The sequence below is a fragment of the Nicotiana tabacum genome, chromosome 2 (assembly GCF_000715075.1).
Source record: "Nicotiana tabacum cultivar K326 chromosome 2, ASM71507v2, whole genome shotgun sequence".
NCBI lineage: Eukaryota > Viridiplantae > Streptophyta > Magnoliopsida > Solanales > Solanaceae > Nicotiana > Nicotiana tabacum.
In genome coordinates, this window is record NC_134081.1 from 87,516,721 (window position 1) to 87,529,530 (window position 12,810).

General features: G+C 37.1%; 1 protein-coding gene across 1 annotated transcript; it reads right to left on the reverse strand.

Moving 5' to 3' along the window:
- Window positions 1–1,713: 1,713 nt before the first annotated feature.
- Window positions 1,714–9,279, reverse strand: LOC107782969 (putative bifunctional methylthioribulose-1-phosphate dehydratase/enolase-phosphatase E1 1). The gene is made up of 12 exons (XM_016603924.2): window positions 9,050–9,279; window positions 8,812–8,948; window positions 7,829–7,924; window positions 7,193–7,312; window positions 4,756–4,845; window positions 4,220–4,405; window positions 3,941–4,096; window positions 3,127–3,276; window positions 2,926–3,027; window positions 2,570–2,679; window positions 2,367–2,485; window positions 1,714–2,073 (listed from the first exon to the last, which is right to left on the reverse strand). The coding sequence occupies exons 1-12, from the start codon at window positions 9,252–9,254 to the stop codon at window positions 1,982–1,984; spliced, it is 1,563 nt and encodes a 520-aa protein (XP_016459410.1). The 5' UTR covers window positions 9,255–9,279; the 3' UTR covers window positions 1,714–1,981.
- Window positions 9,280–12,810: the final 3,531 nt, after the last annotated feature.

Below are 12,810 nucleotides of genomic sequence, written 5' to 3' on the forward strand. Positions count from 1 at the left end.
CACTAAAAAACATAATAAACATTTTTTAAACAACTAATAACATTAATTATTTATAAAATAATAATTTATCTATTTTACTAATTTTTTAGCACATAAATAATCTTATTCGGATAAAAATAATAAATTAATTAAATAACAAAGCAATCACGAAAAAACATAGACCATAGTAAAAAAAAATAACTAATACGCATTTTTTATACATGAGTTTTTCCAAAAAGTAAGTCGGAATACCTCGATTTAAAATTTTTTGAAAGGTGAAGATTTAATGATTTGGGGGCCGAAACGAGCAATCCACTACGTGATAACCACTCAAATCCGGTGTTAGCTTGCTACAATACGGAGAAGATACACTTTTTGTGGGACGGGTAAATTTCAATGGGGTTTTTTTTGCTTTAAAAAGGGGGGGGGGTGCTGGAATGGGAAAGGGGGTAACTGGTATTCTGGTCGGGGAAGATAGATGCCCGCTTTTTAAAGTAGATATAGTGCATATATAGGATGTGCTATACTATAGCGCGTCCTATATGTGCGCTATACATCCTACCCTTTTTGAGTTCAAATTTAGCGCGGTTATTCACCGCGCTATATCTTAACGGACAAATGTGTTGTTAAGATATAGCGCGGTGAATAACCACGCTATATATAAAATGGTACACAAATTTATTTTTTACTATTTGTGGCGTTTGAGTCCAAAAGATGTGCACTTTGTTTCTGCACTCCACATATAAAGCCTTCTTCTATAAGGTTGTCTTTTGACTTAGAAAAGACCAGCTGTTAGGGAATGACGACATACACAATGAAAAGGAAATTGCAGGAAGAGAAAGTGAGAACCAATTATGATTGAAAAGTTAGACAAATGAAGGGATAACAGTATGACTAGGACTGTGATATGTCCACTATATGTACCACAAGTTATATGTCAATACAATATGTGATTTCTTTTCAACTTTTTATTTCTCTGCCCTTGTAGCAAGAGATTCCTTTGCGAAAAATTTTATTCACTTGTTGTAGTTGTATGAGGACTCTTTTTAGCCTCAAAATTTTATGGACCTAGATGTGTAAGATATAGGTCTACAAATATGCGAGATAAAAAGAAGCTTCAAACAACTGAACACAAATAATATCAGTTGTGTGAGGCACCGTAAAATCACTCAGCTCCAAAACCACTAATATAATTTGCGTTACCTTATAGACTAGTCTCTCCATTTATAAATAAACTTCTCATCTCATTAAAATAGCATGCACGTCTTTTTCCCCAAACAAAACCACGAAGAGGCATCATTTAAAGGAAAAAAAAAGAAGGAACAATTCATCGCTCATTCTTTCCCAACTGTACAGGCGTGCAATCTCGCGAGAGGAAGCAACAATTGACCTCATACCAAATAGATAGAGTAAGCTACGACGAATACAGTGAAAACTTTTGTACTGTCTCTTACCAACCTGAATCGGACATAAATCTTGAATTCTTCAGATCGGGCTGCCAAGCCAAGGGTACAAGAACTGTCAAAAAGATCAACTTAAGACCGTTTTGAGACTATTTTGTAGAGGAAGAGCGGATTGAGAATTTTGTTCCTCAGCATACTTCTTTTTCGCCAGTTTTCATTCAATTTTCTATACATTAACCGAGGGAAAAACCAGCAAGCTACCTTATTTAGAAATGAGGAGCGAGGTTCCACTCCAGCCATCTCTTTGGAAATGGAACTAAAAACGTCGATCTCCGGAAATTGTTCTCATAAGTTAACTTAATACCATCTCAATACAACAGAAAAGAGGAAACTAGTTGACACTAATCCTAAGGTTGCAACACGCAAATGGACACCCCCACCCCCCACCCCCACCCCATTTGTGAAAGGTAAGAGCAGCAGTATGACTCAAGCAACTCTATTAATTTTTGCTAGAGAAACATGGACCTACCCCCAACTTTCTTTTATTATGATATGTTACACCATACATGGAAAATGTTACAGGATGACACATTCCATCTTCAGATCTCTGAAAATGATCGGATTGTCCTGAACCCGTGATTATCCGGGAGAGGTCCGTTTCCTGGTCTGACAGAGATTATCACTTCCAAACCTGAAGGAGCCAAAAGGGCAGCAACGTCAGTGAAGCATATGCATAAGTTCTTTTTCGTTGAAGTATAGCTTATATAAGTGACATCCCACAGGCTCACACAAGTCGTGTCTAGATAAACTGCTAGCTGTTGGAGTTAAAAGAGGAATCACACCAACAATAAAAGTACTAACATCCTAAATAGGCAACACAATTGTTGACCAAGCTACTTTTTCAGCTAGTATCTGCTTTCAAGGAAGAGCGGAAGAGCTAGCAAATTCACAGAGTTGTTTCATACAAAATGAGCAGGACATTACCTGCTGCCTTTGCAGCTGTTGCTTCTTGATAGACATCTGTCAAAAACAATATCTCTGATGGATTATCTACTCCCAACGATGCTGTAATTTCTTGGTAACTTTTTGTTTCTCTCTTGTTTCTACAGCAGAAAAGGAGAAAGATGAATTACTTCAACTGACAAAAGTATCAAAATATGAAAACCCGCTGAAAGGTAGAAATTTACCCCACTGTTGTATCGAAAAATCCACAGAGATAATTTCTCAGGTCTCCATGTTTTGTGTGACCAAACAAAAGTCTCTGTGCCAATCTGCTGCCACTTGAGTATATGTATACCTAAGGTACAAAAACTAATTAATATGACTAGCAGATGGAGATTATAGACCAAGGCATTACCTCGTCATGATAATGAACAAGAACACACTTAAACCATGCAGCATGCTGAAGCCTTTCAAAAAGAATCAGAGCAACTTCTTTGATGGTCATAATGGTTTGCATTTGCAACAAAATTTGGATAGCACTAGAGCTTACGGAAAAGGGAGGAATGCAGAGAGTACTGAAACAAGGAAAGATGAAAGAAACCTTGAAGCCTAAAGAGGTCCATTTCTCAAGAGCTTGAGGCACATCATCAAAAACAAGTCCCTCTAACTCATTATTCTCAAACCCAGTTTGCCATATATGTCCCTGAGTATGAGAATATGAAAAAAAAAAAAGCACAAGTTGTAAGCAACTAAATTATGAAACTTTATAATATTTGAGGGACCTAGGTACCACTGTTCTCACCTGTAACTCCTTCAATGCAATAATCTTTCGGTCCGCTTTAATCATTGCCTCTACATTAGCAACCAAAGCTGCAAGTACTTCCATCTTCCCAGCATCTTCAGACGGGATATGCACAGCACCAGCAACACCATTTTCTAGGTCTTGTTGCACCTGAAAGAAGATGGCAGAGGCAAGATTCAAAAATCAGCACATTTGTTTACACTTTTCAATATTACTTTCAGCAAGTGGGGAATGTCGAGAATTTGAGCAGGGAGGGCCATGGCTTCTCGATATATGCAGTCTATGAAGGTTGCCGCCTATCATTTGGTTTATGCTTTTACAACATTTGTAGGGCTCAGACCAGGCATTTGGTATTTGGATTTGTGTCTTAGACACTCCATGACTTAGATTATGGGTTGTATTGCGAGTTACACTTTGTATTTCTGTTTGTGCTGATATTGGAGATTGCCCTACTTTATACTTAACGTTTTGCTGTTTGGTTAGCGGTTGGAATACATGTGATAGAAATCTGGTTCGCCTAGCTGGTAGGTGCTCATTAGGTGTCAATCATGGCTAGGAGGTACTTTGGGTCGTGACAAAGTTGTAATGAGAGTTTGGCATAACTTTTAGTCAATCCAGGTTTGGATTTCTCATTAACTTTTCAAGTTAGTTACACCCAAAAGTTTTGTTAATTTTTCCCAAGTGTCCTCCAGAAACTGACATGCAAAACACCATTATGACAATAATATCACCTCACCACAAATCTTTCCAAGAAAAAGGCTCAACTCTTTTGAAGACCTTTTTCACAAAGCTATTTCTCAGTAAGTTTACTTACTTGAGCACGTAATAACTTAATATCCTGTTGAGTTTCTGCTGAGCCATATGTAGCATCCAAATGTCTCCCCACATTATCACGTGCATAAGGGAACAGAACATCAGTAACAAATGTTATTGGGGTAGTGGTTCCTTCTATATCCAAAATGATGCACCGCTGCGAAAAATTATAAATATCACAATGGAGACAACAATAACAACTCAATGGAAATACCTAAGACAAAGACCTAAACCGTTGAATTTCAAATCAGAGGATGGTCTAAAATTTTCAAATGCTTACCCTTGATGGTTCAATGCTGCTGCCATTTGAAGCAAGAGTACCTGCTTTTGCAGATATTTTGGCATTCTGGATGCCAACAAAAGGACCATTGGGGTTATGAATGGGACCATGAGCTGGTGTTGTCCAGTCAAGTCCTAATTGATGAAGTTTAATAGCAGCATCAAAGAGGTAGTGGTAGCACTCAGCCTGGAAGATAGCATGTCAATTAGAAGAGTGCCAAATGAAACGTAAATTCTCAGATACATCAAACTTATTGATCTGAGGACTGTTTCGATACTTACATTCTTAAATAGATTAAAAGATGTACATAGAAAATCCTACAGAGGTCATCCTTAACTTACTAGCACATATTAAATCAATATTATTAAATCTATCTTCTACCTAACCATGTCACCCCAAACAAAAAAGGATAGTGTTAAATCAATCAATGATTTTTGCAGAGTAGGGTGTAACAAAATACACTAGAAGCAAGATAACTATTAGTAGCTACTAAACCCATATTGGAAGTACTAGACCATATGGTTCATGATGCAAACCTGTGTTTTAGCACTGATCCAAGAATCTCCCCACACATATATACCATGGTTGCGGACCAGCACGGCTGTTGCTTTTGGGTAAGCTTTGATCTGTTCAACATGGAAAAAAATTTAATACTGTGTCACTCAATAGATAGGACCATCACTAGAAAAAGGCTGAAAATCTTCACTTCTTCAGTTAAGTCTTCTTTCAAAGGTGAGTAATGGCATCAGGCATCTACTATATTTTTCTCACGAGAAAATAACGGAAAAAATTTACATGCTACTCAAACCAAAAACAGATGTCTCCAAATATGCATGAATCAAATTAAAACCTTGTTTAGGCAGATTATCAAGCTTCGTGTAAATAGTAGAGCATTAAATATGATCCTAAACCTTGGGGAAGCATAATAAGAAGTGTACTAATTTAGGAGACAGCTATGGATATTATTGGATACCTAACCTTGATATACAGTTAGTCTTCATAATATGCAGATGACTCTTTGAGAATATTCCCTCTATCCTCATATTTCATAAATGACTTATTTCTCCTCTCTTCCGTTGCAAAATCTGGACCTCTATCCTTAAATGGTAAAAAATTCCCTATTCCCTTCCAACAATTAAGCTATAAACAATACTGTAACAAATTAGGCATCAATTCTAAACTAGGTGGCCGGCTATACGAACCCTTCTATTGTCATTCGGAGAATACATCCTAGTTTGACTATTTTTATGCTAACAGCCAACCTACAGGCAAGACTTCTATACCCTAATCCCTGCATAAAATATAACCTATCAAGTTTACTGTAAAACACTGGGCTACTCAAATTTGGTTACTCGAAAGAGTGAGTAATTATAGAACTTTGTGTTTCGACTTTCGTGACAAATAATTTTGGGTGGAATGTCATCCTTATGCTCTAGCTTTTGTCTTTTGAGGAAAACCATTTATACAACTAAATTTATTTCGATCTTCTATATTAGAGCTGATATAGAATTTCTCCTGCATAACCCCCCACTCATCCACGAGAGAGGGGGGAGGTTGACTTGCATCACTCCTCTAGTTCCTTCAATGGACCTGGAAACAGTTTTTTATGTTTCTTGGTACCTAGCTTCACATGTGCGTAGTTTATTCTGTATGTGATATAGAGTAAATCTTGACTTCTAAAATTTAAACTGCTATAGCAGACTCCTTCGTGGTAATTAAGGGAGCTGTAGCATACATCTTGTGACTTGAGCTATGTAATTCTTCTTACTACAAAAGATCCACTTCAATTCTCAACAAATTGTTACTAGAACCATTTCTTGTTGGTTAATTATTAACCTGTATGGCTACGATAGCAAAGCACAATGCCAGGTCAATGTTAAAGGCAGAAATGATTAGTTAAGGACAGACATGACACTGAAGCCAGTAAAAACCATCTAGAATTTCCATTGGAAACCAGGAATTTGAAACTAGCTCAGGGTGCTCCTACTGACCCAAAGTAGTGGGTAGCACCTCAAGGGCAGAGCCAGTAGGCATGAGCTCTCTGTGCGAGGTAAACATCTCTTTACACATGTGATTAGTTTAGTTTATATTTGCTTACCGTAACAAGATAGCTTTACACTTCGTTTACCAGCTAGAGAGACATAATAGCATGTAATCCACCAAAAGAAAAAAGTAACTTGTCAGAGCAGATAAAAGACTACAGTAAAGTGGAAATATAAAAGCATCATCATGCAAGAAGTGTTCCCAATCTGCTTATCAACCGTTAGTTTCCAAAGATGAATGGAAGAAGTAGTAGTTTATAACTTCATCTTGTCTTTTATGGATAGGGTACGTCGTGCAGTCAATTCTATTTAGCTCGACATCACTTGTTAAAAATAAATATCTGCCAGCCGCTTCCCTTAATGGCTACCCATTTTGTGAGACTGGCCAAAATGATAACAAAGGAACCTAGTCAATTTTTCATGTATTATTAGAATTTAGAACTGCTCTATGAATGCGACAAACTATTCCATGATTTTCCCTTCTTCAAGGGACAGGGTATCAAGTGCAATCAATGCTTTAAGCAAAATTTTACTTAAAAAAAATAAAACAAACCAGTCTACTTTCTTCCATGTATTGTTATAACTGCTGAACAAATTCAGCAGTGAAGCAGAATTGCCGACAGCAACAGCAAGTTGTAACAAACAAATTTAGCAGTTGAATGATTGAGCAACAGCAATGTATTTTTGTTACTTTGCAAGTGAAAAACTGTCACCCTGTTTGGTGGTCACAGCCAAGAAAAAACAGGAATAACATTGACTTACTTAACAATAATTTGATTATAGCAGTTCCAGTTAAACCATCTAAAACTAATGACTTAAAGCAGAGAAGAAAAAAGAACAAAATAAGTGCAGATACACAAACGAACAGATCGTGGTAGACATGAGATCATGCAAAGGAAGGGTGTGACTTTTAGAAGATGGAGATGCATACAGCTTCAGTAAGAGATTCTGTGAGTTCTCTCTCATATGCAGTGTTCTCTATGATAGGAACCACAAGTTCGTCATAGTAACCATGCCCTTGAATTCCTTTTATCATTTCCATATGAGTGATCTGTCAATCAAAGCAACAACGAATAGTAGATGAGATGAAAAAGAACAATAGGTTTCAGTATTTTACAATGCGGAATTAGATGTGTTTTAAAATTTTATCAGTTGGGCTAGGGCAATTTGGCAGAGGAGATAGAGAAAGTAGTAACTTATTACATTGGTAAAATAGAAAGTTTCAAATGCATATACTCTTCAGAGATCAATCAACTATGCCTCAGTCCAAAACTAATTGTCTCTGCTATATGAAATAACTAGCCTATATACAATTATGGGCAAAGAGAAGAAGCGTTAGGATTAGACTTCATATAATATAGGAAAAGTACAAGTATCTTTATTAGAAGGAAAATTGATTCTCAAATAAAAATCCAAAATATCTATAGTCAATGGGGAAACAAATCTATAGTCAGCATTATACGGACTATGTCGAATGTTTGGACCTCAGCATTACCAAGTTCCCCTTTTTTGTTTTAATGCACACCAAGATGGTGGTAACTTTACAAAAGCTTGTAGCAATATTTACCCGAAATTCTTTTGCTAGTGGATTAAGCATTGTTACAAGGCAGGATTCCATTCCATGACTGTGGATAACGGCACCAGCATTACGCATCTCATATGCCTAAGGAAAAACAAAAAGGAAATAACTTACAATCCCCAAAATAGAATACAGAATCAAAAAGAACTAAGAGAATTCAAGTATAAATCAGTGTTATCAAAGGCGAAAAGCGCAAAAAAAGCTCTAAGGTCCATTAGAGCTTTAAGTGCAAAGCGCAATGCGAAGTTTAATGAAGAAAAGCGCAAATGGAGAAAAAATACATATTAATATGTATGTATAGTCCAAGACTATATAATTATAAGCTAGAATAACAAATAGATGGACAAAGAAATTCAAAAAAAAAAAAAAAAGACAAAGTGAAATCTCAATTGTTTAATGCCGCCTCTTCACGATTACGCTCATTGGCAAGAAAAAGTATGCTTAGAACCTTGATGACGACACTGACGCGTCCGCTAAGCGAGGCGAAGCTCTCAACATGTTTTACGGCTCGCTTCAGGACTTACGCGCACCTTTGACAACAGTGTACAACTAACAATCCTGGCTGTTACTAGAATATTGAGAGAGGAAGAGAGAGAGAGAGAACAAATTTAACAGATAGCAGCAGAGAAATAGTAAACGATCCTGAGGTGAACCCGATAGAAATGAAATATGCAAAAGTTTGCTAATTTGACCAGAAACAAAGAAGAGACTACAGGCTTGGATTGTTGAAATGTTTGAGCATCTCATCTAAAAGCTTATGTATGAGACCATCTCATCTAAAAGCTTAAGCTATTAGAGACAGTACACTTGTATTTACTTAATTACAACAAAACGATTAGACTATCAAAGAACATACTACAATCAATTCCAGTATTTCAAATAGACATGATTGCAAAACAATTGTCCCATGATAAAAATAACAACCTACTTTCCTCTTCAACTATAACTATAACACTGATGACCTATTGTACCTTCATAAAAAGAGGAGCACAATCAGAACACTTGGGAAATTTGTGGGGAGGAGGTTTAGCCACCGGCGCAGTTAAAATAGACCCATCTGATGACATCACATACATATCCTCTTCCACCATCCTTTCCTTTTGCACCCCTAATCAAAACCATTTTTAAAAAATCAAACAAACGAGAAAAAAATAGAACACAAAAAATAGATAGAAAGTAAGGTTAAATCGTAAATAAATGGGTTCTTACCGGAAGGGGACATGACGATAAGTTGTTGGGCTTTGGGAATAGATTCATCGTGGACTTTAATGGTGATGCTGCCGCCGGTGCCCCCAACCCAGCCCTGGTTGTAAAAATGACGGCAGAGTTCGGCGATTAAGGACTTGGTTTCTTTAACCTTGTCACCTTCTAAGTATGCTTGAGAGTCAGTCGCCATTTTCAGAGCTCCGCTCATAGTCAATTGGGATGCTGAAGCTTTCACTCGTGTTGCTTTATGTAGTATTACTAGAGAAATAATTAATGACTCAATTATTAAAATGTTACGGTTCTAAGTGAAATAAATAAAATTAATGATTCAAGTAACATAGAAATAGGGAGTACCTCCGTAATTTGATATTTGTTTCCAAAAATAAATACTAGGAAAATGAAATTGATATGATGATCTGTGTTCACTTGCGTAAATATGAAGTTGATTTATAAATTAATATATTATTAAAAAAATCTAATCAAATTTAACTTCATTATTAAGTCAAATGTAACTGACATTAGTACCGTATAAATGGGAGGATAAAATAATTAACACTATGATTAGGGTTTATTAATGTATGGAATCTGAATTTTGTGCAATAAAATTGCCCAAATTCAAATAAAGGAATGGTAGGTGGTTACTAGTTAGGCATATAAAAGGAATCTACTTTAAAAAAGGCACATTATTCATGCGCCTATTTGCATCATCTCATCTCAAACTGCCTGTTCTTCCAACAAACGTTTTCCACGGCGCGTGTCACGTGACAAGACAATGCATTGTATTTTTGTTGTGTTTAATATTTGTAGTGGAACATTAAATAATTTGGGATAGTGTTGCATAAGATTCACACGGTACGATAAGTCAGTCATTAATATTTGTATTAGGATAGATTATTTACATTATTTTTTTAGGGAGCGTTTCTTTCCTGAATATTGTATAAACGCGAAAAACCTTAAGCATTGAACTTTTCTTTTTTAAAGTTTCATTAAAGGAGGAACACACAATGCATTATCATTGCAAGTAATTATGATAATTTCAAAATGATATTAAAATTTATTAAAAAAAAGAAAAGGAAAAAGGTGATACTTGAATTGAAATTCTAGACTAGTCAAAAATAGTGGAACAAAAAATGAATAAAAGAATTAACCTAAATAGCAGCGCACACAATCGCTTAAACTAAAAATAGCCGGTGGAGGTATAATATATGCATAATTTATGTATTATATATGTATAATTATGTATAATCAATGTATAAACTATGTATATGGCTAGAAAAAGTAAATAATGAATATGATCGGCTATTTATGTTGTTTACCCCAAAATCGGATAACAATTGAATTTGTACGCGGTTTTAAGGATATGTGATCTAATTTGATACAAAGCGGAAAATCAGATTTAGTATGGAAGAATAAGTAGAAAAATAAATGCAAACCATGCAGATTGAACAACTTAAGACTCGCAAGGTTAACTTCCTTCGAATTTAGATGTGATCTTATTGAAACCAGAATAATATGAACAAAGTTGGAAAAAATAGTATCTTATTCTTTTAAGTATGTTACAATGTGTCTAATGAATTACTCATTTCCCTTTATATATCCAGGGAGATTAAGCCTTTAAGATATTATTTTATAAGAAATTATGCAGACCGTTGGCTCCCTTTTTTACTTAATCTTGTGATTCTTGCCATAATGATAGGTTAATGGCGAGAATCACGTATCCTTGTCGGATGAGTTGGCAAAGCTTTTTTTTGAGGCCATTAGAAGTAGGGTCGGTCGTGTCCTCGATAAACTCGAGGGCAAATCTGATGATCCTGTTCGAACTTCGATCCTCGATATCGAGCTTTGTTACATCTGTAACTTCGATCTCTTACGTATGTGCCGAGCCTTGACCTATTGTTCCAGATGCTCGATCAAGCGTCGAGCTCGGCTCTACCCGTATACAATCTGCATGGTTTGCATTTATTTTTCTACTTATTCTTCCATATTAAATCCGATTTCTCGCTTTGTATCAAATTAGATCACATATCCTTAAAACCGCGTATAAATTCAATTGTTATCCGATTTTGGGGTAAACAGTTTGACGCCCACCATAGGGCTAAGGACAATAGTGGTTATTTGATACAAATTTTCATAACACACACTACTTTACACTTGCTCTTTGAAGTATCTTTGATTTCAGGCCAAAAATGACAAACTCTCTATTAGCACCTCTACAAATCAACAATGAGGCCGGTCATTAAGGTGAGAATAACAACACGGTGCCCGCTAATGCGGGGCCACCCACTGATGTCGTTGGAATTCAAAATGCGGATCTAATTGATATAAATTCACATGTGGCCATCGACGAGAACTTGCGTACCGACCCTGAAAATAGCGTCCGTGGTGGAGCCCGATCTACAGCTCGAAACACACAAAAAATTAAAGAAGACGGGATTAGCCTGCGCATGATCTTCGAAATGATACAAGCTCAACAGGTGGCGATAACTCAGTTCAGAGCCAAACTCAGGCACCGAGTAGGGTTAAACCCGATCCGACTCAAGAAGTCACCTGCAGAACGGAATCGGGCGTGGTAAGGTCGAATGAACAAGAATCAAGGACTAACCCCGAAATTATAAAAATGCTCAAGGAGTTGACAAAGCGGATAGAGTCAGGGGAAAAGAAGATCGAAGTGAATGATAAAAAGGTTGAAACCTATAATTCTAGGGCAGATCAAATCCCAGGAGCACCCCCGATATTGAAGGAACTGGATTCCAAGAAGTTCGTGCAAAAACCTTTTCCTCCGAGCGCGGCCCCAAAATTGATCCCCAAGAAATTTTGTATGCCCGAAATACCTAAGTACAACGGAACGACCGATCCAAACGAGCATGCAACCTCTTATACATGTGCCATTAAAGTGAACGAATTAGAAGACGATGAAATCGAGTCTGTTTTGCTGAAAAAATTTGGGAAGACCCTATCAAAGGGAGTCATGATATGGTATCACAACTTACCTCCTAATTCTATTGACTCATTTGCTATGCTTGCGGACTCTTTCGTTAGCACATGCCGGCGCCATCAAGGTCGAAACCAGGAAATCAGACCTTTTCAAAGTCAAACAGAAGGAGAACGAGATGCTCAGGGAGTTCGTGTCCCGTTTTCAAATGGAACGAACGGATCTGCCGCCGGTCGCTGATGATTGAGTTATTCAGGCTTTCACTCAAGGACTCAATATTCAAAGCCCGGTGGCTTCACAACAATTAAAGCAAAGCCTGATAGAATCCCTTGCCATTACCTGGACCGATGTACACAATCGGTATTAATCGAAAATCAGAGTCGAAGATGATCAACGCGAGGCACCTTCGAAGTCTATATATCCTGCCAGGACTCTCGATAGAGCCAAGAGGGGCATCGATCATGAACCAGGATCAAACGGGGATCGATATAGGCCCTATAATAGAGATCAAAAGAGCAGTGGGTTGGGGCGGAACCCCGTAAGAAATGACAGGAGAAGTGATCAAGGTCGAAGCAACCGGGGACTCATGACCAAAAATGGCTTCGACAGGTCCATCGAGCCTAAAGAAGCACCGAGGCTATCAAAATACAACTTTAATATCAATGATACCGCCATCAGTGATACAAAATGTCCTCGACCTTTACAATTCGATCCAGCGCAAAGGGACCCTAACCATATGTGCAAATATCATGGCACTCACGGTCATAGAACGAAATATTGTCGACAGCTAAGAGAAGAAGTAGCCCGCTTATTCAACAATGGGCACCTTCGA

Bases quoted from the DNA above. Each gene is read 5' to 3' on its own strand.
- LOC107782969 (XM_016603924.2), bottom strand. From the start codon at position 9,254: ATGAGCGGAGCTCTGAAAATGGCGACTGACTCTCAAGCATACTTAGAA. The intron at 4,846-7,192 runs GTATGCATCTCC...CATGTTGAACAG, and splicing joins CAGAATCTCTTACTGAAGCT to ATCAAAGCTTACCCAAAAGC. The intron at 3,028-3,126 runs GTGAGAACAGTG...TCTCATACTCAG, and splicing joins TTGCATTGAAGGAGTTACAG to GGACATATATGGCAAACTGG.